This window comes from Dipodomys spectabilis, unplaced genomic scaffold (assembly GCF_019054845.1).
Source record: "Dipodomys spectabilis isolate Male_0828 unplaced genomic scaffold, ASM1905484v1 ptg000225l, whole genome shotgun sequence".
In the NCBI taxonomy this organism is placed as follows: domain Eukaryota; kingdom Metazoa; phylum Chordata; class Mammalia; order Rodentia; family Heteromyidae; genus Dipodomys; species Dipodomys spectabilis.
The window spans coordinates 1,898,547-1,924,809 of record NW_024870902.1 but is presented as its reverse complement, the minus strand read 5'-3'; the positions used below and the strand labels follow the sequence as shown (position 1 = coordinate 1,924,809).

The 26,263-nt window shown below is 38.7% G+C and overlaps 1 protein-coding gene across 1 annotated transcript in view; it reads left to right on the top strand.

Moving 5' to 3' along the window:
* Nucleotides 1–26,263, top strand: part of Ndst3 (N-deacetylase and N-sulfotransferase 3) — a 144,653-nt gene that overhangs the window by 32,378 nt on the left and 86,012 nt on the right. Inside the window, exon 3 of the mRNA XM_042697588.1 lies at nt 25,371–25,458. Coding sequence (XP_042553522.1) covers nt 25,371–25,458 — 88 coding nt within the window. The remainder of the gene's footprint in view (nt 1–25,370; nt 25,459–26,263) is intronic.

Below are 26,263 nucleotides of genomic sequence, written 5' to 3'. Positions count from 1 at the left end.
CTGGACCTGACTTAATGTAATTTCCGTATCATGGCAAATAAGGAAATATTCTTTCTCCTGGATGTGTAGAATTCTATTGTTTGTATATACCACATTTTCTTGACCCCTATCTTTAAGGCAAAAACCTTAACTACTTCACAGCCCATCTCCTATGAGAATGACAATCTAAGTAAATTGCCTACATTTCAGTAGGTCCTGAAAAAATTGAAGCTTTTTTGCTTCGTTTGTTTTTTAAAAATTATGAATGCAACACACAGTGAGAGAAAACATTTGAGCACTACTTCGGAAAGAATTCTAATATGAATAAACTGAATTCTACCAAAGGTTTCTGAGTTATAAAACCATACGGGAGAAAGGAGACTATTTGGGGTTACTCACTCAGAAATTATTCATTCATGTCTACTCAGCGGCAGGCATTTTTTCAGGAAATTGGTAATATTGTGGTAGTCACACACACACACACAAATGAACAAATTCAATAATCTTAAAAATAAGAAACCTATAATGAGAAAATAAATAAAGCAAGGATCAGTAAAATGTGTTGGCTGAGCTGAAGGATGAATCTGGACTCAAGGGTCTTGCTGATTTGAAGAAATTGGGTGTAGAAATCTTCTCTGCTGGAACCCATTTACAGAGACCTGAAAGAGAGAGCCTACCATAAATACATAGGTCCTCTCTGAAGAAAGTCCAAGGGGAATGAGCCGTCAGTCAGAGTGTGAAGTACGGGGGATCAGATCAGAAAGGCAGGCAGTGACCAGACGATGTGGGAATCTCACAGGCCGTAGTGAGGTGTGTGTGTGTGTGTGTGTGTGTGTGTGTGTGTGTGTGTGTGTGTGTGTGTGTGTGTGTGAATTTATACTGGCTGTCAAGTGGAGGAGGGACTACAGCAAAGCATGGAACATGAGAACCCAGTTGGGCGGCCATTGCAGTCATGGTGCGGGTAATGGTGGCAGTAAGCAATCAGGATGGGTTTGAGGAGTGTTGAGTACAGAGCCTGAAGACCTCCCTTATGGATGGTGGAATCACAAATACCATCTTCTCAGGTTTTCACCTGTCGATGTGGGGAAGGGTAGAGGAGTGTGTGCAGCGGTGGACCTCCATGGGCTTATATCCCATGTTCATCATTTAGGAGTCTTGGCCAAGTACTTCATCTAAGTACTTCATCTCTTTCCCTCCACTTCCCGCTCTGTAAAGTAGGATCATAACAGCATCTATGTCTTCATTATGCCTTAATGTTTAATGTTTACACAGATATAAAATATCTGAAGAGTGTCTGACCCATGGTGTTGATTAAACATAGAAAGAGCATCGGGTTCTGTATTACATTTGTTTTTTGGTTTGTGATACCTCTTAGATGTGTCCTGGAGTTATGCAGACAGTCATATATCTAAGTTTGGAGAAGTCAGGTGGAAAAGTGCCCGTTTGCACATACCTGCTAGCATCTGATGTGCTGAGTGTGTAGGAAATAATCTAGGAGAAGACAAGAGAAAAGAGGATCAGCAAGTGCTACCTCTTCTTTAAAGGTCACAGCTCCAGACACGTTTACATGGCACAAGCATTGCTTGAGAATTGGAATGCATTCTTTATTTTCAATTAATTCAATGAATTCATGAAATTTAATTAAATTAACTCAGGAAAGTCTTCTTTGAAGTTCTAGATCACAAGCTTCTCCACACTTAACACCTCCATGTCTTTTTCCATCAGACAATAGTCTCTTGGCCATGGGGCGATGTGGGGTCCCCTTTTATGTCCACCTCTGCCCCCATCCCCATCACCGGCTCTCTCAATAAATATCTCTGAGGGAAGTTGCTGAAAGAAATTAGGGTGAATAATAATACATTGTTTTGTGGCTCCATATAAGGATGTGTTACAACTGGGGATAGGGAATATTTTGTTATAGGGAAGAAAATTAACTGAACTTATTTTATGGGAAGAAAATGTCATACTTTTAGAAATGCAAAAATGAACACACAGTCATAAACTTGTCTTTCTAGATGAAAAGTGAAAAAAAAGATAATGAGGTTTTAAACTTGAACAAAATTGTGTTAAAGCTCTCTGATTCTTACTCAACACTTCTGAAGCCATCTTTTGGTCTTTAGATCGAGTCGATGTACTATTTATCTCATGACATTTAAAACAGTTATCAACTCTTGCATTTGTGCTTTCCGTAAGTAAAAGGCTCACGTGTTGATTTCTTTATTATTCCCATAAATACACTGTATCTTGGCCAGACAGAGTGGGGCACACCTGTAATCTCAGCATGCAGGATGTGTTAGGAGGAGGATAGCAAGTCAAAGCTAGTCTAAGCTCCATAGTGAGTTCCAGGCCAGCAAGACCTCTTCCTGAAGCAAACTGCTTCTTTTTGGAAAGCTTTTCACACTTATTAATCTATTATTCTCAGCATGCAGACTATATTTATATAATATGTATCAGTTAACAACAGGAATACATGCTGAGATGTGCTTTGTTTATTCAATTTCACTATTGTATGAACATCTTCAAGCTTAGTTACACAAACCTCGATGGGATAGGCCAATCTTTTTTAGCTGGTTTCTTGGTGCAATTGAGAGATGTGGTAAACACGAGATGTGTGAGGCTTTGGGCAATGTCATTGGGCATACTGTTTTGGTTAGCATTTTTTATTAGTAAAATAATAATAATAAAGAAATAGAGTACTAGCTACATAAAACCAATAACAGTCAGTTGTTATAAGTCAGTATGTAGTATACATCATGTATGTGCTATACTGTTGTATGACCTGCAGTGCATTAGATTAACTCCAGCATCACATTTTGCTACGATGTTTTGCTACAATGTTAGAATCACTATGTCTTCCTTAGGCAATTAAGGAATTTTATCTCCCCTGTAATACTGGACCACCAACATATAAGAGGTCTGCAGCTGACCCAAAATTGCATGCATAAAACTCAGTTTTAAATGATACATATAACATGTAAGTAGTAGACACACTTGTGTGTGTTGTGTGTTTGTGTGCATGATCTATGGATGCAAAAGTCTGTTACACCATAAAAACATACCATTGAGTTTTGTAATGGGAGTGACAATGTTTTGCACCAATGCCTGATATTGACCTCAGTGACTAGGCACTGTTCTTTAGCTTTTTCTCTCAAGGCTGGTGCTTGATTGCTTGAGCCACACTTTCGCTTCTGGCTTTTGCTGCTTATTGAACATGAGAGTCTCATAGACTTTCCTGCCCAGCCTGATTTCCAATCTCAACTTACAGATCACAGCTCCTGAGTAGCTAGGATTACAGGCATGTGCCTGTGGCTTGGTTGAGTTTTATTTAAGTATTTTCACTTATTTCCAAATTGAAATGTGTGACAAGATCTTTCACCTGTGACTGCAAGGATTTGTTACATGGTGGCAATTTGTTACTTTTGAACCGATTTAGCAACATCCACAGGCAAAGAACTGTTGTCTCATTATTTCCTGCCTCCTAGAGGGTGAATTGTGTTAATTAAGTATATTTAAAGAGGAAAAAATGCCTCTTTGCTCTATCCCCATTAGGCTACTGTCTCTTTTCTTACTGATGCTTGCTACAATTTATTAAGAATTATACCTCACAGTAAATTAACCCTTCTTTCACCACTCAATTTGCCAGGTAGACACATTGCACAGTTCTGGACCAGCTTCTGGAAATTACAGATATGAAACGATTTCCTGCAGCATTGAGCCTCAGAAGATTTAACAGATTTTGTGAAGCTAGTACCAATGTTCATTTTTAAGCCAGGAGCAAACTTATAAATCATGTTCAGCACTGTGTACCTGTCTTTAGAAAGCTGTTTACAGCCATGTATATTTATTAGTTTTTCCTGGTTTCAAGCAATATGTTTTTTTCTCTCCTCATTTCTTTGTACACACATACCACACACACACACACACACACACACACACACACACACACACACACACACCTCTCACAAAGCCTTCTTGATAGAACATAAAACACAACCTTTGTGGATGATTGCTTTTCCTGCTTACATCTTTGTGCTATTGCTCCAGAAAGTACTTTAAATAAATTAGACCTTTCGCTGTCCCAGATTGTTTTCGGGTCTCCTTTCCCCACTTGTCAAGAAGCATGAAGAGCCTGGGGTTTCACTTACGTGTGAAGCTAGCCATCAGTCCGAAGTGCCACCCTCCCACTTGAGAAAGGACTTCTTGCTCAGCACAACAGCAGAGCCACAACCTAGCTTTTGAGCTACTTCTCCAATTGCTCTTTTCTATGGGATCAGTGAACAGGCCTAGATGATACAGCCACATGCAATGCGTTGCTATATGGGAAGAAAACCCCAAACTTTTAGGAACCCAAATCTTTTGCAATAAGCATGAATAACCTTTGCCCCAAAAGAAAATAGCTCTTTTTTTGACTAGAACTGGGGCTTGAACTTAGGGCCTGAGCACTGTCCTTGAGCTTCTTTTGCTACTCTACCCATTGAACCAGAGCTCCACTTCTGGCTTTTTTGGTAGTTTATTGGAGATAAGAGTCTCATGGACTTTCTTGCCCAGGTTGGCTTACAACCATGATCCTCAGATCTCAGCCTCCTGAGTAGTAGGACTATAGGCATGAGCCAGCCCGCAGCTCATCTGTTTCTTTAGTACTACAAAATAGGCGAAATTGCCCTTTGCTCCAAAGGAAGACACTATTTCTATCTTTCAAGTTGTTGACAAATAACCTTGAAAAGACAGTGCAGATCAAAGGCAGCTGGTGCCTTTGTGGAGCCTTGTTCGTGGATGCACGCTACAATTTCATGATACTCTCACTGTAGGAGCTCCCACAGTCAACATGGACCTTGGAGTTAGGAACCTGTTATTATGCATAGTCATCTTGCAAATCGTTTCTCAGATTACTTTTGGAAATGAACTCCAGGAGATGGAAACAAGGTGCTTTTTTTCCCCATTGTTGCTGTTTGGTTGTTTTCTTTTTGTCTGGTTCGTTCACCTATCTGTCTCTGGGAGGGCAAGAGGAGCGCAGAAATGGAGGAACAGAAGGTGGACAAATGCAGCAGTGGTGCTCACTAGACACTATGTTGGAAATGAACTATACAACTTGCGAGTATGGACAGGAGGGAAAAACTGGGAGAGAGCAAGGGAAGGGGTGACATTGTCCAAAAGGAAATGTACGCTTTACCAGCTTATGTAACTGTAGCCACCTCTGAATATCACCTTTATAATAACAATAAAAATAATAGGTTTTTTTAAAAGCATAATTTATCAAGAAAGTACAGAAGGAATGAGATGATCATTCTGAACACCCATTGTGTATTTTAACTCGATTCTTTGATCTAGTATGCCTCTGTATTCGTTCATTCATTGCTAATAGCATTTTTATAAAAAAGAAGTATTAGATGAATGAGCTGAGATTCAGGCATTACTAAAGGCTCTACAGTTGGTGAATGGAAAAACAAGAGCGAAACAGACTCCAGCAGGATTTTGTTCTTTATGAACCTTTAATCACTCAGTCTTCTCTCAACCACCTTTCTCGTCTTTTGATATTGGCTATGGGATTATAATCAAATTTATGCTTCCAGCTGTCTTGGAATTTCACCACCTTCAGAAATTCTAAAATGAATTAATAACAATTATTATTATTATTAATTATTCCCAGAGAAGAGTTCAGACAATAGTCTCAATACTGCCTAAAGACGTTTAGAATTCATATCATAACCTTGACATAGGCATGAAAAGAGTACCCATGGAAATTCCTCTGGTTGTGTAGTTGAAAGTTATCACAGTATTCCTGAAAATATTTTTATTCTGTTTTGTAGGACTGCCATCTGTGGCAAGCTTTACTGTGTTACTCAGATGTGATTATGAGTAGGGTGTTTATTTATTTCAGAGGCATACTCTTTCCCCGTGGCTGTGTCTGAATAATTTCTTGAACTTTCTTTGTAACTTTTTCATACTCATAAAGTCTCTGTCCCTTTCTCCTAGTGTTCTTAGTATTTCAATTTTATATCTTGCAATATTGTTTCATTCCTAGCACTTGTTTAAGCCCAGAGCTGTTTTCATTTTATGAGCAATTTTGAAGATTTCTCTTTGCATTGAGTTATGAAGCAGAGATTATACTCCAACAGTGTAGTAAATCTTTCCAGAGTTTGCCTTTGATTCATTGATATGATCCAGACCTTCTTGTGTGCATCTCCTTTGAAATCTTCATCCTAGTGAATTTTTTTTCCAGTACCTCTAACATCATAAAACTTAGTCATTCAGACACCGCCCACTCGGCCTCTGCCACCTTCTTCCTGATTGAAAGAGGCATTTATGTAGATGAGTCACCTCCTGCCAGCTTCACAAGAATTACATAAAAGCAATCTGCCAACCAGTTTGGCCTAAGGACAGAAAATCACAGTGAGTGTCAGAAGTAAAAGTCATTCCAGCTTGTGGAGAATCACAAAACAGCGCTCAGGACCTTAGCTCTCAGGACATCATGCTTTAGTCTACCATTTCATATTAGAAGTGAGGGAGCTCCTAAAAGCTACAGCTTCATCACTTTGGATAAGCTTCTTGACCTAATAATACTAAATCTATTCTAAATGATCTTGGTTTGTGGTAGAAAAATGCAAGTTTAGTTTATATTTAAAGAAAGATTATTCATGGGTCAGGAGACAGAACATGGATTAAAAAATAAAACAACTGAGCTAGGTGGCTCAATGCCAGTAGTCCTAGTTACTCAGGAGGCTGAGATCTAAGAATTGAGATTCAGTGCCAACCCCAGTCAGGAAAAGCCATGCAACTCTTACTTCTAATTCATTACCAAGAAGCCAGAAGTGGAGCTAGTCTTGAGCAAAAGAGCTTAAGGACAGCATCAAGGCCCTGAGTTCAAGACCTAGGACTGGCACAAGTGCACACACACACACACACACACACACACACACACATACAACAACAACAACAACAACAACAACAACAATAACTGAATGATTGTGTCATCTCTCCATGCTAACACAAAAATACGAATGTGTAAAGATACTTTAAAGAATTTATAGCAAGAAAACTTATTTTGTGTTCTTTTTCAAAAATGAATTAAGCCAGGTACCAGTGTTCCCACCTATAATCCTAGTTATTCTAGAGGCTAGATATGAAGGATAGGGGTTCGAAGCCAACCAGACAGAAAAGTCTATGAGACTCCATCTCCAATTAACCAGCTGAAGGTGGTTCAAGAGAGAAAATAAGTCAAGCCAGTGCATAAGGTTCTGAGTTCAAGCTTAGAACCGAAAGAGAGGATGAGAGAGAGACAGAGAGAGACAGAGACAGAAAGGCAGAGAGAGAGAAGCATATTTATATAAATTATATCTACAAAGTATATGTATTAAGGTGTTTTATTACTTCAAACCATCGTCTATCCTGACTTTTATATACTCTGTGGGTTTAAACACGTCTCTTAAGTGCATCTGAGCCATCAACCTCCATAAATGTAGTTTTTTCAATGCTGGGGACCAAACCCAGGGTCTTAGTGCATGCTAGGCAAGTGCTTTACCATTGAGTTCTATCTCTAGCTTCCTTAATATAAAACAGGGGTTTTTTTTAAAGTTATTTTCTAGGATTGGGAAGGTGGCTCAGTGGTAGAGTGCTTGCCTAGCACTCATGAGGCCCTGGGTTCAATTCCTCAGCACCACATAAACAGAAAGAGCCGGAAGTGGCACTGTAGCTCAAATGGAAGAGCGATAGCCTTGAGCTGAAGAGCTGAGGGACAGTGCCCAGGCCCAGAGTTCAGGATCCATGACTGACAAAAAATAAATAAAATAAAATTCTTATCTTTCCTCTTAAGTGATATATATGGGAGCTTTGCAGATATGAATTTGTAAAATCATAAGCAAATCTGAAGGCAGGACTCCTTTTAATCTCAGAATCAAAATTAAAGCTTTCTACTCCCCATCATCCTCCTCCCAGTAGTCCAGCCTATAACACACATGTGAAGTTCTGCTGGACCCTCTGGAGTTCCTGGCATTTCTCAGAGGTGGCTGAGATCCTTGTGTTGACAGATCTCTGAAAGGCAAGGCGAGACTTCGCGCTCTCTCTCTCTCATTAATAAAGAGGATCTTGTCAAGTCCCACAGTTTCTATTCATTTCTTCCCGGCAGCTCACCCACACACAGGTTCACAGATTCATGGAATCTCCAAGCAAGTTCCCTAGTGTTTCTCCAGACTGCCTGCCGCAGTCCCTCAGAGCTGTAGGGTCTCCCGCGGCTCAGAGGATGGCCAAGCATTTCCAGTCCATCCTGGAAATTCGACACACAGCATCACGGCCCATTACAACTGGGACTTTGGCCACCAACCTAAAACTTATGTGGCTGGGTATGATGGTGTGAATGAGAAAGAGGATCTCTGAATGTGCACGCATCAGTCATTGCCCCGAGGATCATAGCCTTTGAAAGATTTCCTTCCATTTGCACAAGGTCCTTCTGTACATTTAAAGCCCTTGCTTCTCCCTGGAAAAGAGAGTTCCAAGCCCTGAAGTCAAATGGCAATGCACGAGAAATTGAACTCACAGGGCCACTAATGAGGCAGGCAACCCAAAGCAGAACCTGTGGCTTGCCAGACACAGTTTGAAGACCAGCTTCCATAAGAATAGAAGAATGGAAAAATGGCTCTCACACGTTAGAGCGGAGTAACAGAGTGACACTATTCCTTTTTTTTCTTTCTTTGATTTCAATTCCCACCTTCGAGCAGCGAAGTGGAAAGTGAGCTGAACAGTTGGCAACACCACATTAATCACCAGCTTGGGTTTTCTGTGAAATTGGCAGTCAAACCACAGGAATGACAGGCATGTAGGAAGCCCCAGAGGTGATAAATATTATAATATAAACATATATGTGTATATTTATATATAGTGAGTAAAAATAACAGCAATTAGAAAAAAAATGGAAGAATAGGTTTCACCATTATGCTCTCAGAGTACTCACGGTGAGCATCTGGGCTGGTAGGCTGGCTACCTGCAGTTCCACTCAGATAATTCTCTGTCACTCCAAACTTGGGTCAAAATTGAATTTGTAGATTGTTCCCTTCAGGTGATGACAGTGATAATAACTTCTCTAGAACCCCTCATAAAACCAGAACTTAGAAAATGATCAACCAGACCAGTGGCCAGACCAAGGTGACCTGCTGTCCACTCAACTGGCATGTGTCCCTCAGCTGGCACAGCTTGAAGAAATCTCCAAGTTCCTGTCAGATCTAGGGTCCCTGGTCTCTTTACCTGATCTTACCAATGGGATCATATTGAAAAATCTCCTTTCAATGATGATGATAATAATAATAGGTATGCAATCCCCTCTACTGACCAGGATAGCTGATATGAGAGCTAAGATTCATAGAATACAGATGGCTGCCACTTTATGATGTCCTCAGAGCTACAAAAGTTATGCATATTAAGTAGAAACCATAATTCACATTCCATTTGTTTTTGTTATTGTTGTGCTTTGTTTTGACAATACTGGAGTTTGAACTCAGGGCCTTGCACTTGCTCAGCTTCAGCCATACATCTGGTCCTGCTTTTTGCTTGTCAATTTGGAAATGGAGTTATCATGAGTTTTTCTGCCCAGGCTGCCTTTATACCCCCATTCTCCATATTGCCACCCATTGAGTAGCTAGGATTATAGGCATGAGATACTAACACCTGGCTTCAGATTCCAAATTTTGATATTTTCCTGGGTTAGTGATACAGAATAAGCATTGTGCTTTTCACTTAAACTACATGGGAAATTGCATGAGACATATTCTTATTATTACTTGTACTATTATTATTATTACTTTTACTATTTTTTTTTTGTCAGTCGTGGGGCCTGAACTCTGGGCCTGGGCGCTGTCCCTCAGCTCTTCAGCTCAAGGCTAACGCTCTACCACTTGAGCCATAGCACCACTTCCGGCTTTTTTCTGCTTATGTGGTGCTGAGGAATCGAACCCAGGGCCTCATGCATGCAAGGCAAGCACTCTACCACTGAGCCACCTTCCCAGCCCTATTACTTTTACTATTATTGTACAGTTTTTGCATCTAAAACTATGATACAATATGTTTTGTGCTAGATGATTTTGTTTAACTCTCGGTGTCCTAAGCACACTAAAGATAGGCAAGAGTACGCTCGGTTTGGTAGTTTGGTCTATTAATTACATTTCAACTTACGACCTTCTCTGTGGATGTACCCTGATATCAAGATCAAATGGAAAATTGTCTGAGCCAATCCTCTTCTGTTCTTCTCAGCTGACCCCAAAATACATGTGGTGGCCATTTGTGATTTGCTGTCTGTGGTGCCGGCCACGACACTGGCTCACCAGCAGAAACACTGCGTGTTTGTCCAGGTGGTGCCTTCACAATTGCTCCAGGAATGATATTGGTTTTCACATAACCTATGAAAATCAAGAAAGTGCAATTCAATTTTTGCCTTCCCACCTTTTTAATTAGCACCATTTCGTTGTGAAAGGGGGTGTCATTTTGACATGTCTGTACATGCATATATTTAGACACACACACACACACACATATGCGTATCATACCTTGATTAGAATTAGCGCTCTCTCACCCTCTCTCCTTCGTATTTAACCAGTCTGAGCAAGCTTCGTTGTTTCATTTTCACACACATTTGGCCACAGTCATCTCCCTTCACCCTCTTCCTTCGCCCTCCTTCCTCTCACCCCCCCCCCCCCCAGGGCCTGCTTTACTGCCCTTCCCTCAAAATTTTTTAGCATATGCTAATTGATCAAAAGGGTTTCACTGTATAGTCTACACATTCATATACAGCACTTTAATCAGATTCAACCCTCATTTCGTTTGCCAATTTAATTGGGCTGCTGATTCTTTGGCAGTGTAGTGTTTTGTGCTTGCTGAATTTCCTAGTCATTAATCTCTTGTCAGATTTGTAGCTGATGAAGATTTTCCCCATGCTATAGACTATTGCTTTAGTCCGGTGACTATTTTCTTTGCTGGGCAGAAGCTTTATAATTTGCGGCCATCTCCTTTGTCCATCTTTGCGCTTATTTGCTAAGCTACTAGAGGTCTCTCCTTTTATCTCTGAAGTGTTTTATTTAAATTACCAAAAAGACTCTGATTATTTTCATGGAAGGCCTTTCTCGATGCTGCATACCATAGTGCCTATTTTCAAATAGATAAGCAATGTAATAGTGTCTTTGCCCGTCAGTTGAGAAATTTAACTATTAACTTATGTCTCTAGGTCCAGACTATTGCTGGCTCTCTAGTAGTTGAATGCTGTTATAATAATATTTTATTAGCTCCTACTTAAGACAAACAACAAGGGATTATGGATCGTTCTAGGTCTATTAAGACACTAGATTTTTCATTAATGCAAGGAATGAAGAGCCTAATTCTGCATTAGTCCATCCATCTTGGGTATTATCATGCAATACTGGAAACAGACTAACTTGATAAAGAATCTGTTCTTTGTGACACTGGCAGGGGCGTAGCTCTTGTGCCCTCCAGCTTTCCTATGCCCTCCAGGGTGACAATCCTCTGTCCCAGACACATCTTTTCATTCCTTTCTTGACCAGGCTGTGGATTTTCTAAATTTTTCTTCTCTGCCTGCTTTTACTCCTGAGTCTCAACTATAATGCTGAAAGTGGCCATTAAACACCCATAGGAAAATCAGGTTGTTTTTTTTTTAATTTAAATCTCCTCTGCTAAATATACTAGTCTACTCTTTTTAGTTTTTCCCCCCAAATTATGAGGACACAGAAACAATGCAGACAGATTCTTCACTGCAGTGTAACCTGAACCAACATGGCCTTTTCTTCCCAGTTTCTTCTCATTGGCATCGCCAAAGCTCCAGCTTTGTCCTAGCCTGCTCCTCCAGCCTTTTTCAACCTCTGCCTGCCATCGATTGCAATGCTACCATTCCATTTTCTGGGCTGTGTACAGTAGTAGCTTTCTCCTCCAACGTCTGTATCACTCCATTTGTCAGAGTCAGACTAACTTCTAAAGAAAATAGTTTGCTCCGCTCATCATTTTGGAGGCTGGAAAAAAAAATCTAAACAGGATGGTGCCAGCTTGGGCAAGAGCCACTCCCCACCCAGCAAGGCTGGCGCCCCACAATTAACCCATCCACCTCGGACTAGGCCCCACTTTCAGATTCTGTCTACATCATCACTTCAACATGACAGCCTCTGGAGAACATGTAAATATAACCAAACCACAGCAAACTGCTATTTGAGATCTGTGATATTGAAAATACTGGCACAGTAAGAATACATCCAAAGTCTCCTGAAAGAATTTTTTCTTTCCCTTTTTGTTCCTTGTGCTAGTGCTGGGGTTTGGATTCAGGGCCTTATGCTCTTGAGAGGTTTTTGGGGGTTTTTGTATTGGTTTTGTTTTGTTGTTGCTGTTATTGTTGTTTTGGCTCACAGCTGGCACTCTACCACTTGAGCTATGCCTCCAGTTTTTGCTATTTTGCTAGTTAATTGGAATTAAGAATTTCTTAGACCTGTCTGCCTGGGCTGGCTCCAAATTGTAATCTTTAGATCCAAGCATCCTCAGTAGCTAAGATTACAAGCATAAGCCACCAGTTCCTGGCATCTCTTAAAAGTTATTTAGCTAAAACCATCACTCTACAATAAATCTAGAAGTGGACAAAGTGAACAGCTGAAGACTTGTTTCTATAAACAAGTTATTTGATGTGTGAATTCTGTCTTCCTTAGTAATGGCATATAGAGCTTCTTTTTATGCTTTAGGGAATTATGTAGAACCTATGGGACAGGACCAATTGTATCATTGGCTAAGTTTGAATTTTAGTTTTATTTGAGCCTCCCTTTCTAAGGAAAGTTAATTTTCTCCTTAGGAAAGTGGACCTGTGTCACACTAGACTCCCTCTAGAGCAGCTAAAGGGCACTGATGACAACTGAACTGGGTCACTGAGAATAAATGACTGTTTTGTGGATGAAATAGAATAACTAATGTAATAGTATTTATTCCAGTTTGAGAGTCACTTACCTTACCAATTATAACTTAAACTGCAAATCAAACTTACAACCTATGAGTAGCAAAATTACTGAGAAGAGCCTGAGTTTACAAAGTAAGCAAATATAAGCTTAACTATTCTCTTCAAAGACTAAAATATTGAAGTTTATGCTTTGTTTTTTATCTGTGTTTATATGAAAGTTCTACATCAGTTACACATAAATATCTACATGTATTTGTACTTTTATATATCAAGCTCCTTCTCAAAATGAGAGATCTGTGACAAAGTATTTATTTATATATTTATTTATTTTTGTCAGTCATGGGGTTTGAACTCAGGGTCTGGGCACTGTCTCTGAGCTTTTTCACCCAAAGGTAGAGCTATGCCACTTTGAATCACAGCACTACTTCCCATTTTCTGGTGGTTAATTGGAGATAAGAGTCTCACAAACTTTCCTTCCTTGGCTGGCTTTGAATTGTGATCCTTAGATCTCAGCCTCCTGAATAGCTGGGATTACGAAAGTGAGCTACTGGCACCCGGCTGACAGTATTTCATAAATGGTAACATATTTAGAGTGAGATCAGGTGCCAGGGCCTTTGTAGCTCAAAACAAACATGGAAAGCCATCTCATCTCTGTGAAGAAACTCCTGAGATCTCTCTCTTCTTCAGAGTCACAATACATAACCTCCACCAGGCCCATTAAAGTACAGTCCCCACTAATTCACACTGCATTGTTTTCTGCACCAGCATGGACACTTCTGGGTCCATGCACAGCTGTTATGCTATGCTCTGCATTTGCCAGTGCTTGCCCATCCTGCCACCTAGGGGCTCACAGTCCCTACATCCTCCATGGAGCTGGGAGAGTTAGCTGTGCTCAGCTAGACTTCTGGACCGCTATAGTATTTGTCTCGTGGGGGGTTTCTGGGATGGAGTTATGTGGATAGGCCCCTGCTGAAATTTCTCTCACCTGCCTTAAAGTCTGTGGGAAAGTCTGCACCACAGCTTGCATGTTGGGATGTGCAGGGTCCACTGATCCATGCACTTCTCTGGCTACTGTTCAGCTGATGGGATATGGATGGAATTCCAACTACCTTACCACAGGCACTAACTTCCTTAGCAGCTCTTCAAGGAGTTAGGTGTGGGAACAGTTCTTCAATAAGGTGTGTATGCACAGGAAGATGCTAGGTGGTGTCACTCGGCATCTATCCTGGCAAGGACCCACTGTGTAGTTTTCTGTCTGTACTATAACTGACTATATGTTATATCTCTATCACTTTTTTTTTCTCCATCAGTGTTATGTTACATTATCATAATTCATGCTATGCATACCAATGAATATGTTCATTCTTTCCTTAGCTGAGAGGAGGACTTCGAATTCCTTGTGATTATGTCTAGGCTCCCAGGCTTTACATAGATTATCTCATTAACACATAAAAACAAACAGAAAAAGTATAGTTGCCTTTTTGTTGTTGTTGTTGCTAGAACAAGGAAACTAAGGAAAGACATTTGTGAAAGTGAAAGGTTAGTGTCGTTGATCCAAGCCCTGGAACCATCCTCCAGGAGCTCTACATGATTCATTATCTTTCTACATCGTTTCTCAGTTCAAATACTGTCAGAAAGCCACAGAAAGCTTTTCTGTAGCTTGGCTTTGTCTGATGTTAGGCCATTTCTATTTCTGGACCCTTTGAGTCAGCTAGCCTTTTCTCTTTTCATCTTCAGTATCATGATACCTTTTCTTTTTCTACTGTCTCTCTACTGTCATTCTTAACATTAAGTCCAGAGAAGCCAGAGTGGCACAAAGGGAATCTTTTCCTGCAATTTTAGTTCCGTTTTTTACCCTAGATCTGTCCTCAGACCTCCGCTGCCCTAAATTTTAAGTCAGGAGCATTTGTTTATTAAGTAAATATTCAAGAAGGTACCGCTTGGATCTGAGCAAGACTCAGTGAGGAAAAAGGAGCCCTCTTGTCTGATCTCTTACCTTCAGTGGGAGGAGACAACATTGAACTAGGAAGTAGATAGCACAGCACCTTGTATATTGTCTGCTGTGGAGATAAGAACATAGAGCAAAAAAGAGAGGAAGACTGAGGTGTAGACATGGTTCAAGGGGTAAAGTACCTGCCTAGCAAGGACTCGGCTCTGAGTTGAAACTCCAATGCTGCCAAATAAATAAATAAATAGATAGATAGATAAATAAATAAATCTGGCCCTTAAAAGATAGAGAAACATCAATGTCAAATTTATAATGATATTCTCTTTTCTTCAGGAAAAGTACTTTTGATTAAAAAAACTAGTTGAGGCAAGACAAATAAGAGACGAAGAATTAAAACATGATGTTATGACAGAAAAGATTTAGAGGCAGTGAGAAAGTACAAGAAGAGCAAAAGCCTAGACACAGGAGTGAGCTGGTTGCTTCTCCAGCAGCAAGAAGGACTTAGGAGTAGAGCTAGGTGAGAAGGATGAATTGACACCTAATATTGCTTGTCACCAAGTCAGTCAAGAAGGGAATTAGCCTTTAAAATCTTGAACCATTTTCCTGAAAACATTGGACTACGTTAGTATTTTGATATAGTTTTTTAGGGCTTTACAGTTTAGAAAGATCTGCCCAATCTAATTTCTCATTTTCTCTTCTAAACATCTTATCCCTGAGTGATGAGTAAAAATTGATTACTTCATCAGCTAACACAACAAGATACATAGTAGATACTCAATAAATGTAAATTGAATTATCAGTGATTAAGTTATTAGTCTGATGGTGATGCTTCTGATTGATCAACTTTAGCATGTTCATTCTTTGTTTATTTTAATTACTTTTATTTTTTGGTGTTGGTTCTGGAGCTTGAATGCAGGGCCTCAATACTATCTCTGAGCTTTTATTCTCAAGGCTAACACTTTACCACATGAGCCACAGCTCCCCTTCCAGCTTTTTTATCTTATTTTATTTTAGGTGGTTAATTGAAGGTATGAGTCTCACGGACTGTCCTGACCAGGCTGGCTTTGAACTGCAATCCTCAGATCTCAGCCTCCTGAGTGGTTAGGAGAACAGGTGTGAGCCACGGGCAGCCAGTTAACATGTTCGGTCTAGCTGGGCAGCTGGGGTTAAGTCATAATGCAGTGATGACCCAGAAGGCCTGGAGAAGTCCAGGTCAAGTGATTCCACTCTAATTTGCATATGTGTGAATGTGACTTATACATTTTATACCCAACTCTTTTCCTAAGTTCTTCAGCCTCTTCCCTCTCAGTTTCTATCAGTTCCTAATTTATGTTACTTGTTCTATTCTCAGAAACTCAATCAAAAGCTTGTGAGAAATACATGAATCTTGACTGCAAGCGACAGTATGAAACCTTTTCTTAAGGAATTAGTTGGTCTGGGGCTCAATGTCACTGTCTGGATAATGTATAAGCAACAGAATTTTGTTCTCACAATTCTGGAGGGTAAAAAGCCCTAGATAAAACCACCTGCACACTGGATGTTAGGGCCCAGTCTCTCTGCTTCCGAAGACAAATTTTGTTGCTGCAAACTTTGTTGTCCTCATGTGTTTCTGAGGACAGAAAAGCCAAGCACACACTGTAGAACTTCTGTAAGGACCCAAATTCCTTCTCAAATTCTCCCCTCTCCTGACTTAACTGTGTCCTGAAGGCCTCACCCGGATAGTGGCTAAGTTCCTAAGTATGAATTCGGAGATTTATTCAGGCTATCACAAAATCCAGCTGAGCTATTTTCTTTCTAACAGCTGTTCTGATCACATGTATTTCTCTATCTGCAATTAGGTCAAAGTTTCTCATCAGAGAAACTTATAAAGCATTTTGGCTTATCCAAAGCAGGTTTTACAAATGGATCTAAAGCAACATTAGGAGGTTATTCATTAGCTTGAACTTGACTTCATATATATTTAAAGCATTTATAGCCAACACCTTTCTTTCTTCAAAACAAAGGCTCCCATCTGACATTAAAGATGTACCCACATGGAACAACATAATTAACAGGATACCTCCTGGTTGGGCATTATTTTGGCTTCACCATCCATCCATTCATTCATTTAGTCTTTAATAACATGTAGCAGTCAGGAGCTACTGCCCTGAGCAAGACAGACCCCGCATCGCCTCCCTTGGAAATCTTAACAACTGATTAAAAGGATATACACAGATAAAGCCTGGTTTATGATGTTTTGTCTTATGAGTTTTTGGTTTTACAATTGTTTGAAAGTAAACTAGTCAACCATTCCGTTTTAATATTAAGTAAATCAATGAGATATTCAATACTTTCTTATAAAATATGCTTGTGTTAGATGATTTATGCCAAATATTAGGATACTGTAAGTAGGCAGAGCACAACAAGATTGTCTAGTCTTTTTATTTTCAATTTAAAATGAAATATAGGTATACCAGTAGTAATAATCAAGATTATTAAATTTACTATTACATTAATTAAATGGTAATTTTTAGTAATAAAACTCTGTGATTAAATAAAGTAGAAAAATACATAGACAGGATACTCATTTCAAAGAGGATGGTCCCCAAAAGAAATAAATATTTAAATGAGACTATCTGTTTTCATTGGTTCGACGGTCTCACAGTGTATACATTTATCAAACCATGACATTGTACACTATAAATATATGTTATTTTTTTTTGTCGGTCGTGGGGCCTGAACTCTGAGCCCGGGTGCTGTCCGTCAGCTCTTCAGCTTAAGGCTAGCACTCTACCACCTGAGACACAGAGCCACTTCCAGCTTTTTCTGCTTATGTGGTGCTGAAGAATTGAACCCAGGGTCTCATACATGCAAGGCAAGCATTCTACCACTGAGTCACCTTCTCAATCCCTAAATATATGTCATATTTTTTGTCAATTGCATCGTAATAAAGTTGGGGATTTTTTTTTGTTAAAAACATAAAAAAGGACAGGCACCAGTGACCCATGCCTGTAATTCTAGCTACTTGAGTGGCTGAGATCTGAAGATTGCTGTTTGAAGTCAGTCCAGATAGGAAAGCCCAGGAGAATCTTATCTCCAATTAACCAGCAAAAATCTGGAAGTGGAGCTATGGATTAAGTGGTACAGCACTAGCCTTGAGCACAAAAGCTCAGAGACAGTGCCCAGGCCCTGAGAGTTCAAACCCCAGGACCAGCATATATCTCTCTCTCCCTCCCTCCCTCCCACTTCTCTCCCTCCCTCCCTCCTTATCTCTCTCTCTCTCTCTCTCTCTCTCTCTCTCTCTCTCTCTCACACACACACACACACACACACACACACACACAATCATAGAAAAGAGAATAAAATAAAATAGTCAAGGGAATTTTCAGCAAGATTATACTAAAGCAAAGACGAGCAAATGAGTAATATAAATATGTGGAAGAGGCTCATCTTGCAAGAGCAAAGAGCAGAACTTAGAGCCTTGAGGAAAAAATGTTCTAGTAATCACATCTAGGCAACCATGCCTAAATTTGAATGATTAGGAAGATGAAAAATAGAAAACAGGACCTACGGCCAGGGCTAACCACTGTAGGGATAACGAACATTAGCAGTCATTATTTCCCAGCAGCTCATGATGTGCTTCACTTGATACTGTTTCTGAGGAGTTGTCTTAAAACAATGGAAAGGTATAGACTAGCTATTGGAAATAATTTTTGCTGGATAATTCATGAGATATCTTTTAAGCAAAATTCAGGGAAAAAATAAAGTATGAAGATCACAGTACTACCTGTGTAGCTTCTATTTGTTTTCATTTACTGAAGTGAAATTTACTTACATAAAATAAACCATTTTGTAGTACAAATAAGTTTCAATGTCACTTAGCACATGCATGCATGGTTTGCAACCACCATCTCCTCCAGTCCAGACCTCCTCTTCACTCCAGAAGAGATCCCATGACCACAGGGCACTTACACCTGACTTTATGGTAAATGTAATCATACAGTTTATAACTGTGTCTGATTTCTTTTACTGCACATAAGACTGTAGCAATTCGTCAACATTGCAAATGTATTAGTACCATTTTCTTTCATGCAGAATAATATCTCATTACATGTCCATGTCATAATAATTTCTTTTTGTCATTTATCTTTTGATAGATACTTGGTTATTTCCATGTTTATCATGTATGAGCAAGTATTTGTCTGAACAGTGTTTTGGGATCTTTTGTGGATACACCAAAGATAAATGAATTAGAAACTGCCTTAAAACATTTGAAATCAACAAACAGTTCAGTGACTCTTAGAATGTAGTGTGATATCACCTTCCTTCGGCAATCCTGCTCAGAATCTAGATTCAAATCCAAGACTTTGCATGTTAGTAAGCTTCCCAGTTGATTTTCACATGCATAGAAGTTTGAGAAGTACTCTCCTAGGACAGGCTTTCCCAGAAGCAATTGAAATTCGTATTTTATATTTCTTTTCCAATTTGAAATATGTTGACATTTTTTATCAAGATTCAAAAAAATAAAGATAATATTCCAGATGAATGAATGGATGAGTAATATTCTACAGTGCCCATTTTCAATCCTCATGCTTTCATTTTACGACTGATCAATCTGAACTTCACCCGTGTCTGGAATTCAACAGCTCCTTAACTTGCCCGTGACCTTGCTCTTGCCCTTGCTCCTGACCTTGCCCTTGCCCTCGCCCCTGACATCACACTGGGCTCTGGGAATGCACAGCAAACAGGACATGGAGGTTACAGTGAAGTTTTAAACTTACATTTACGTTAATGTGTGATACAGACCTTTCTGGAAGGGTCACTGGCGAACACTATCAATGTGTGTGCTTTTCTCTTTTTTTGTTATTGTGATATCTTATTTTTTTGTTTTTTGTACGTGTTTTATTGTAAAAATGCTGTACAGAGGGGTTACAGCTACATGAGCAAAGTAATGAGTACATTTCCTATTGCGCATTGTTGCCTCCTCCTTTGTTTTACTTTTTGTTTTTTGACATTTAATTTTATTGTAACGGTGGTATACAGAGGGGTTACAGTCACATATATAAGGTAATGAGCACAGTTCTTGTCAAACATTGTTATCCCCTCCTTCATTTTTCTCCCACCTTCCCTCTCCCCCATCTTCCTCCCCCCAAATTACAAAGCTCATTTTCAACATAGTGTTTTGTGACTATCACCATTGCATTGGGTCATCCTTTATCCCTTTCTTCCCATTTTGTTTTACCCCTTCCCTTCCCCAAATCAGATATACAAGGTACCAAAACCAGAAACAGTGACAACAGGAGATAAACCAAAGGGAAAAAAATGAAAGAAAAAAGAAATAACTTCACACAGTACATTAAAACAACAAAGAAAAACCTCTTGTTTCCATATCTTGGAGTTCACTTTGATTAGCATCATTTTATATGGCCATATGTATATAGCTATTGAGCTATTGTGATCTTCTGCTAGAACTATCCTAGACATATAGTAATTATTACAAATGAGGAAAACCATAGAGCTGTTTCCTTGGTTCTGACTTTCTTCACTTAATATGATTTTTCCAAGTCTTTCCATTTTATTATGAATGAGGTGGTGTCATTCTGATGGAAGCATAGAATTCCATTGTGTATATATACTACATTTTCTTGATCCATTCATCTACTGAGGGGCTTCTGGATTGGTTCCATATCTTAGCTATGGTAAATAATGCCGCAATGAACATAGTTGTTATAGTGGATTTAGTGTGTCCTTGTTTATATTTGTTTGGATAAATGCCCAGGAGTGGGATTGCTGGATCATAGGGAAGCTCTATGTTTAGTCTTTTGAAGAACCTCCATACTGCTTTCCAGAGTTGAAACTAGACACAGCCAATGTTCAACATCTCTGGCTATAAAAGAAATCAAATAAAAACTGCATTGAGATTCCACCTCACCCCAGTTAGAATGGCCATTATCAAGAAAACAAATAATAGTAGATGCTGGCAGGGATGAGTCCAAAAGGGAACACCACTACACTGTTCGTGGGAATGCATGTGCTTTTCAAAGTGTTTGTTCCATTCACTTCTTGAGCAGGACAGATATGCTATGGAAGGGGTTGCCAGCACACCAGTGTAAGTATTAAAGGTAATCTTTTTGCCCTACAATAGAAGTAAAGAGACTGGCGTGCCCCTCTGCTCTCATATGAGACCTTGCTAAAAGCAAGGACTTTAAATTATTAAAATTGTTGTGGTTCCTTTTTTGGCACAACTGAATGAATGAGGTATAGGTAATAGTTTCCTAAAGATATAACATTGACAGTAATTACGAACTAAACTACTTTTTTACATTTCTTTCTTTTTTTAAGTATACTAGTATTTTTGATTCCTTAAGCATATCAACTACAAGCTAAATAAAATATACACAATTCTCTCCTAGTGGGAATTGCATTTAATGGTTTCCTGTTTCCTGCTCACATATAATTTGCCAATTTCATTTCAACAAATGTTTTAGGTGAATTATCCCTTACTATTGAATTTAAAGTCTATGCAAAATGTACATTGAAGACCAGCTAAGGTTGGTAAGAGAAATAATTCAGAATTTCCATGTAAGTCTTTTCTTTTTAGGTTTCACATAAACATTTGTCCTAACTCTGTTAATACAATTCAAACATAAAATAAATAAGCACCAAGTGGACAATAAAGTGTACCCTAGTGTCATCTAGGAAGACAAACAAAGTCCTTTGAAGGTTACTCTAATATAGCTGATGGATAATCTTCTTCTTTAGTGCTGATTGGACAACTTTCAAAAAGCTAAGCATCAATTTGAGAGTATAAAGTTTTAGGCATTTGTTTCTCTTTGTTTTTTCAGATGTGTAACAAAAAAATAGGAGGTAGGATTTGTGACAGGACAAAAATAAATGAAAAAATAAAAGGTCTACAACTCTGTGTCCATGAGCTAGAAAGAGTTCATGGCCATATACTTATTTTGCCATTTCACTTTCACACCAAACCTGTCATCAAGTTATTCCTATTTAATTTTCCAGAGAAGGGAACTGGGATTTGAAAAGTTCCAGTAACTTACTCAAGCCTGCCAAGAGGCAGGAATCATTGTCAGAGTTCTAAGTCATTCCATTTCCAGATGTGTGTTCATTTATCATGCCCTGTTGGTGAGGTCGTATTCAAGGACTTGCATGCAGCAGGTGGTGACCTTGTCCAAAGACATTTTGACAAGAAAGATAATGTCTAGAACATTTCCCTGTTGTTAGCAAACTTCTCGGTGAAAGCCCATGGAAAAACATAGATAATGCATTCTTACCTTTGGCCTTAACATCTTTGGTTTTAAGTTGGCAGAATGAGCATAGTTTTCCCTTTCTAATATGTAGATATTACACTTAGAATATGAAAGTGAGAGACTGCTTTACCATTAGGAATGGTAGAAATTAGGTAAGACAGGGCTGTGTTTATGGGTTTCTTGCTACTATAATTATGTTTAATTTTAATTTTTGTCTCTGATTTATGCTGTTGGACATATTCACTGCTTTAGCACAAATTGGATAAAGAATAAAGATACATAAAATTACCATTGTTCTTAATTTTCAGAGTGTGATTTCTTTGAATTAAGATTCTATTTTGCCTTTAACTAGATTTTTTAAATGCTTTTAAGTGTTCATGACTTTGGAGAATGAGCACTTGAGAAACTAAGAAACTAGTGGGGTAGATACAGATACAAATTTGTGAAAATTGTTAAAATTTTTGAGTTCAATTATATTCAAAACAAAATCCTCTTGTGATTTGATTATTATATTCCCTTTTAAAGCCCTAATAAGTGCTTTCAAAATTACTTCAAAATGGTTTTGTTTGCCAAAAATAAAGAGAATTATGTTGTGATGTATAAATGGCTAATTCATTACTATATAAATATATATATATATATATATATATATATATATACTAGTAAAAGAGCAGTAAATGATATTTGACAAAACTGAGCAAAGTAAATGTATAAGAATATATGAAGGGGCTGGGAAAGTGGCTTGGTGGTAGAGCGCTTGCCTTGCATACTTGAGGCCCTGGGTTCGATTCCTCAGCACCACATAAGCAAAAAGAAAAAAGCTGGAAGTGGCGCTGTGGCTGTTTTCATTTTTTGTGGTATCAGGGCTGAATTCAGACCTCATGCTTGCTCAACTTGTTTATGGTTGGTGCTCTACTATTTGACACACCTCTAGCCCAGCTTTTTGCAGCTCAGTTGGAAATGGAGTCTCATGGATTTTCTGCTTGTGCTGGCTTTGAACCATGATTCTCCAGATCTCAGCCCCAGAGCTGGAGGTGGCATGAGCCACCCACACCCAGCCTCACCACTTTTGAAACCAAACACCTGCTGAATGCACCAGTGCAGATGTGATGACTGCTTACCCCCTCTCCCGTCAGAGTCCTCTGCCCATCAGAGATGGTCTGCTTGCCTAAAATACAACCTTTGAATGTGGTAATGTAGCACCAATGTAACTGATTATGATTAGAGTTTCTATATTATCACATCAGTTAGGCACCAATTTAGTTTATGACTAGAATTCTATATATTATCACATCATTTAAGGATATTGCATTAGAGAATAAAGCAAAGTATCTTTATATTATTTTACACTATTTTGTTCATAGTACTGAAGACTATTTCAATTTAAAATAGATTGATGTGAAATAAAATCTCTGTAATAATGAGGAACTTAGAGAAAAGGATACAATCTAAGAGTAATACTGGTGTTTAACCTCCTTGCACAGAATTGACTAGTAATAAGCACATTTTTTGAAAGGATGGAAATAATGGATAAATATGTAGTATTTTTCTTATAACCACTCCAGAAATCTGAGTTAAGGAAGCACTACATCTTAAGTATATTAAAAACATCTCTAGAAATAAATTTCTTTCTTCACTATGCCTAAGCACAATTAATATCTGCTGTTTCTATTATATTTTAGGTGTTTTGTGTTTGTTTTGAGTACAATAGTGTGTGTGTGTGTGTGTGTGTGCATATGTGTGTAATTGCCCAAGAGACAGAGAGAAAATATAAAAATCAAAATTAAAGAACAAGAGGGGAAAAGAAGAGAAATAAAGAGTCCATTAATTATTAATTACTCATAGGCTGGTAAATATTTTATAAGATATAACAGTTGAAATCTTGCTTCAAAATAGTTTAATTTGTAAGAATTTTGGTCTTGCATTAGCCTATTTTGCAGCCCTGTGATAAAATGTCTCACATAACAACATCAAGGGAGGAAGTGCTTATTTTGGCTTCTGGTCTCAGAGGGTTCCATTTTCATGGCAGGCAGGGGGAGGGGCACAGAGGGGCAGCTCATGACAGAATAGAGCAACTCACATCATGGCAGCCAGGAAGCAGAAAGAGAGAATCTCTGAGCTAGTAGTCTTTTTTCTCTCCCCAACCTAGTACTCAGCCTACTTAGTGGTGTTGGCCACATTCTGGACCTGTCCACTTTCATCCTCCCTGGAAACACCCAGAGGTGTGTGCTTTGCTAATCTCCTAGGCCATTTTCATTCCAATCAAGTTAACAAGATGAACCATGAGTCAGCCATAGTAGTACAGTCCTGTAATACCACTTTGGTAAAGCTAGCATAAGACCCTAACTGAAAAAACAAACTAAAGGCAAAAGGATCGCTAAGTAGTAAAGTGCTTGTTTAATAAGCAGGAGTCATGAAGTCCAAACTATGGAACAGCATCAACAGGAAAAAGAAAAAGAAAAAATTAACCACCAAAGATATTTTGTTTAGGAAACAAAAGTGTAAATTACAGAACTATTCTACTATACTATATTCTCTTTTTTTTTGGGGGGGGGGGGGTCCGGTTGTGGGGCCTGAACTCTGGGCTTGGGCTCTGTCCCTCAGCTCTTCAGCTCAAGGCTAGCACTCTACCACTTGAGCCACAGCGCCACTTCCAGCTTTTTTCTTTTTGCTTATGTGGTGCTGAAGAATCAAACCCAGGGCCTCAGGCATGCAAGGCAAGCGCTCTACCACTGAGCCACCTTCCCAGCCCCAATTATACTATATTCTTTTAATAACTATTATCTTTTGAGAATCTTGTATTTAAGATAGAAAAGTCTTGTGTTTGGAAGACCAAAGGTATATCTGAGAAATCACAACCTTCTTTCTCCAAGTGTTCTTACATAGCTTCACTTACAATGAGAGAATTTATGTCCCTAAGTCCTAACAGAGATAATGCTTTATGTACTAGATACATGTGCCTTTGTTGTGCACAAATTAAACTTTTCCCAACTATTTGTTTTCTAGCCAATACTTTTTGCTGATTTATTGCAAATGAAAGGCTAAATATATGTTATGCTTTATGTGATCTCAGAATTATCTCAGTTTGTGAAGTTAACAAAGAAACTACTTTTCCTCATTAGATTTTCTCATGTACAAAGGAGTGGTTTTATCTTCTGAATGCAGAAGAGAGCTATTGTTTTGAAACTTCCCAATTCCATTCTCAACCTGATAAATATATATATATGCATATTATATATATATATATATTTCTTTTCTTAATTCTCTGTTTCAGGCTCTGCTTGATACTCAAAATCTTTTGCGAGCACAAATCACAAATTTCACATTCAACCTGGGATTTTCAGGGAAGTTTTACCATACAGGTAAGAAATGGGATTGGGAAAGGGATGAGATTGTCCAAAAAGAAATGTATTCATTTCCTGATTAGGTAACTGTAACCCCTTTGTACATCACCTTTATAATAACAATTAAAATTAATTAAATAAAAAAGAAACAAGATTGGATGTTCCCTTTAGAGTTGTATATCTTGCCAGCACACGTTATTACATTCATTTTTTAAAATTTTTATTTATTTGTTTATTTTGTCAGTTCTTGGGCTTGAACTCTGGGCCTGGGGACTGTCTGTGAGCTTCTTTTGCTCAAGGCTTAAGCCATAGCACACTTCTGTGCTTTTTTTAGTATTTTATTGGGGATAAGAGTCTCAAGGACGTTTTCTAGCCAGGCTGGCTACGAACCTTGATCCTCAGGTCTCAGCCCCCTTAGTAGATAGGATTGCAGGTGTGAGCCATCAGTGCCTGGCACATTAATTACATTCTTTATGTTCTCCCCATCCGCATTCTTCTTTATATTATTTAACTCCATTGAACGTACTATTTCTAATCTTTAGAAAATGTTAATGGTTTAAAAGCTTATGGCATTATATAATGAATGTGTTTTTTATTGAACTATAATTTACACATATAAAAAGGCCTACATAATAAAGATAATCTTCAGGAAATTATTTTTGTGTACCAGTATTAGAACTACTAGTGCCTGGCTTTCAGTGAGTTTTCATAAGCTGAACACAGCTGTGTTAACTCAAGAGGTAGATCAAGAGAGAGAGAATTAACACAAATCCCCCCAGTGTGTGTTACTTACACTCACTAGCCTGATCTCAAGACTGTCACT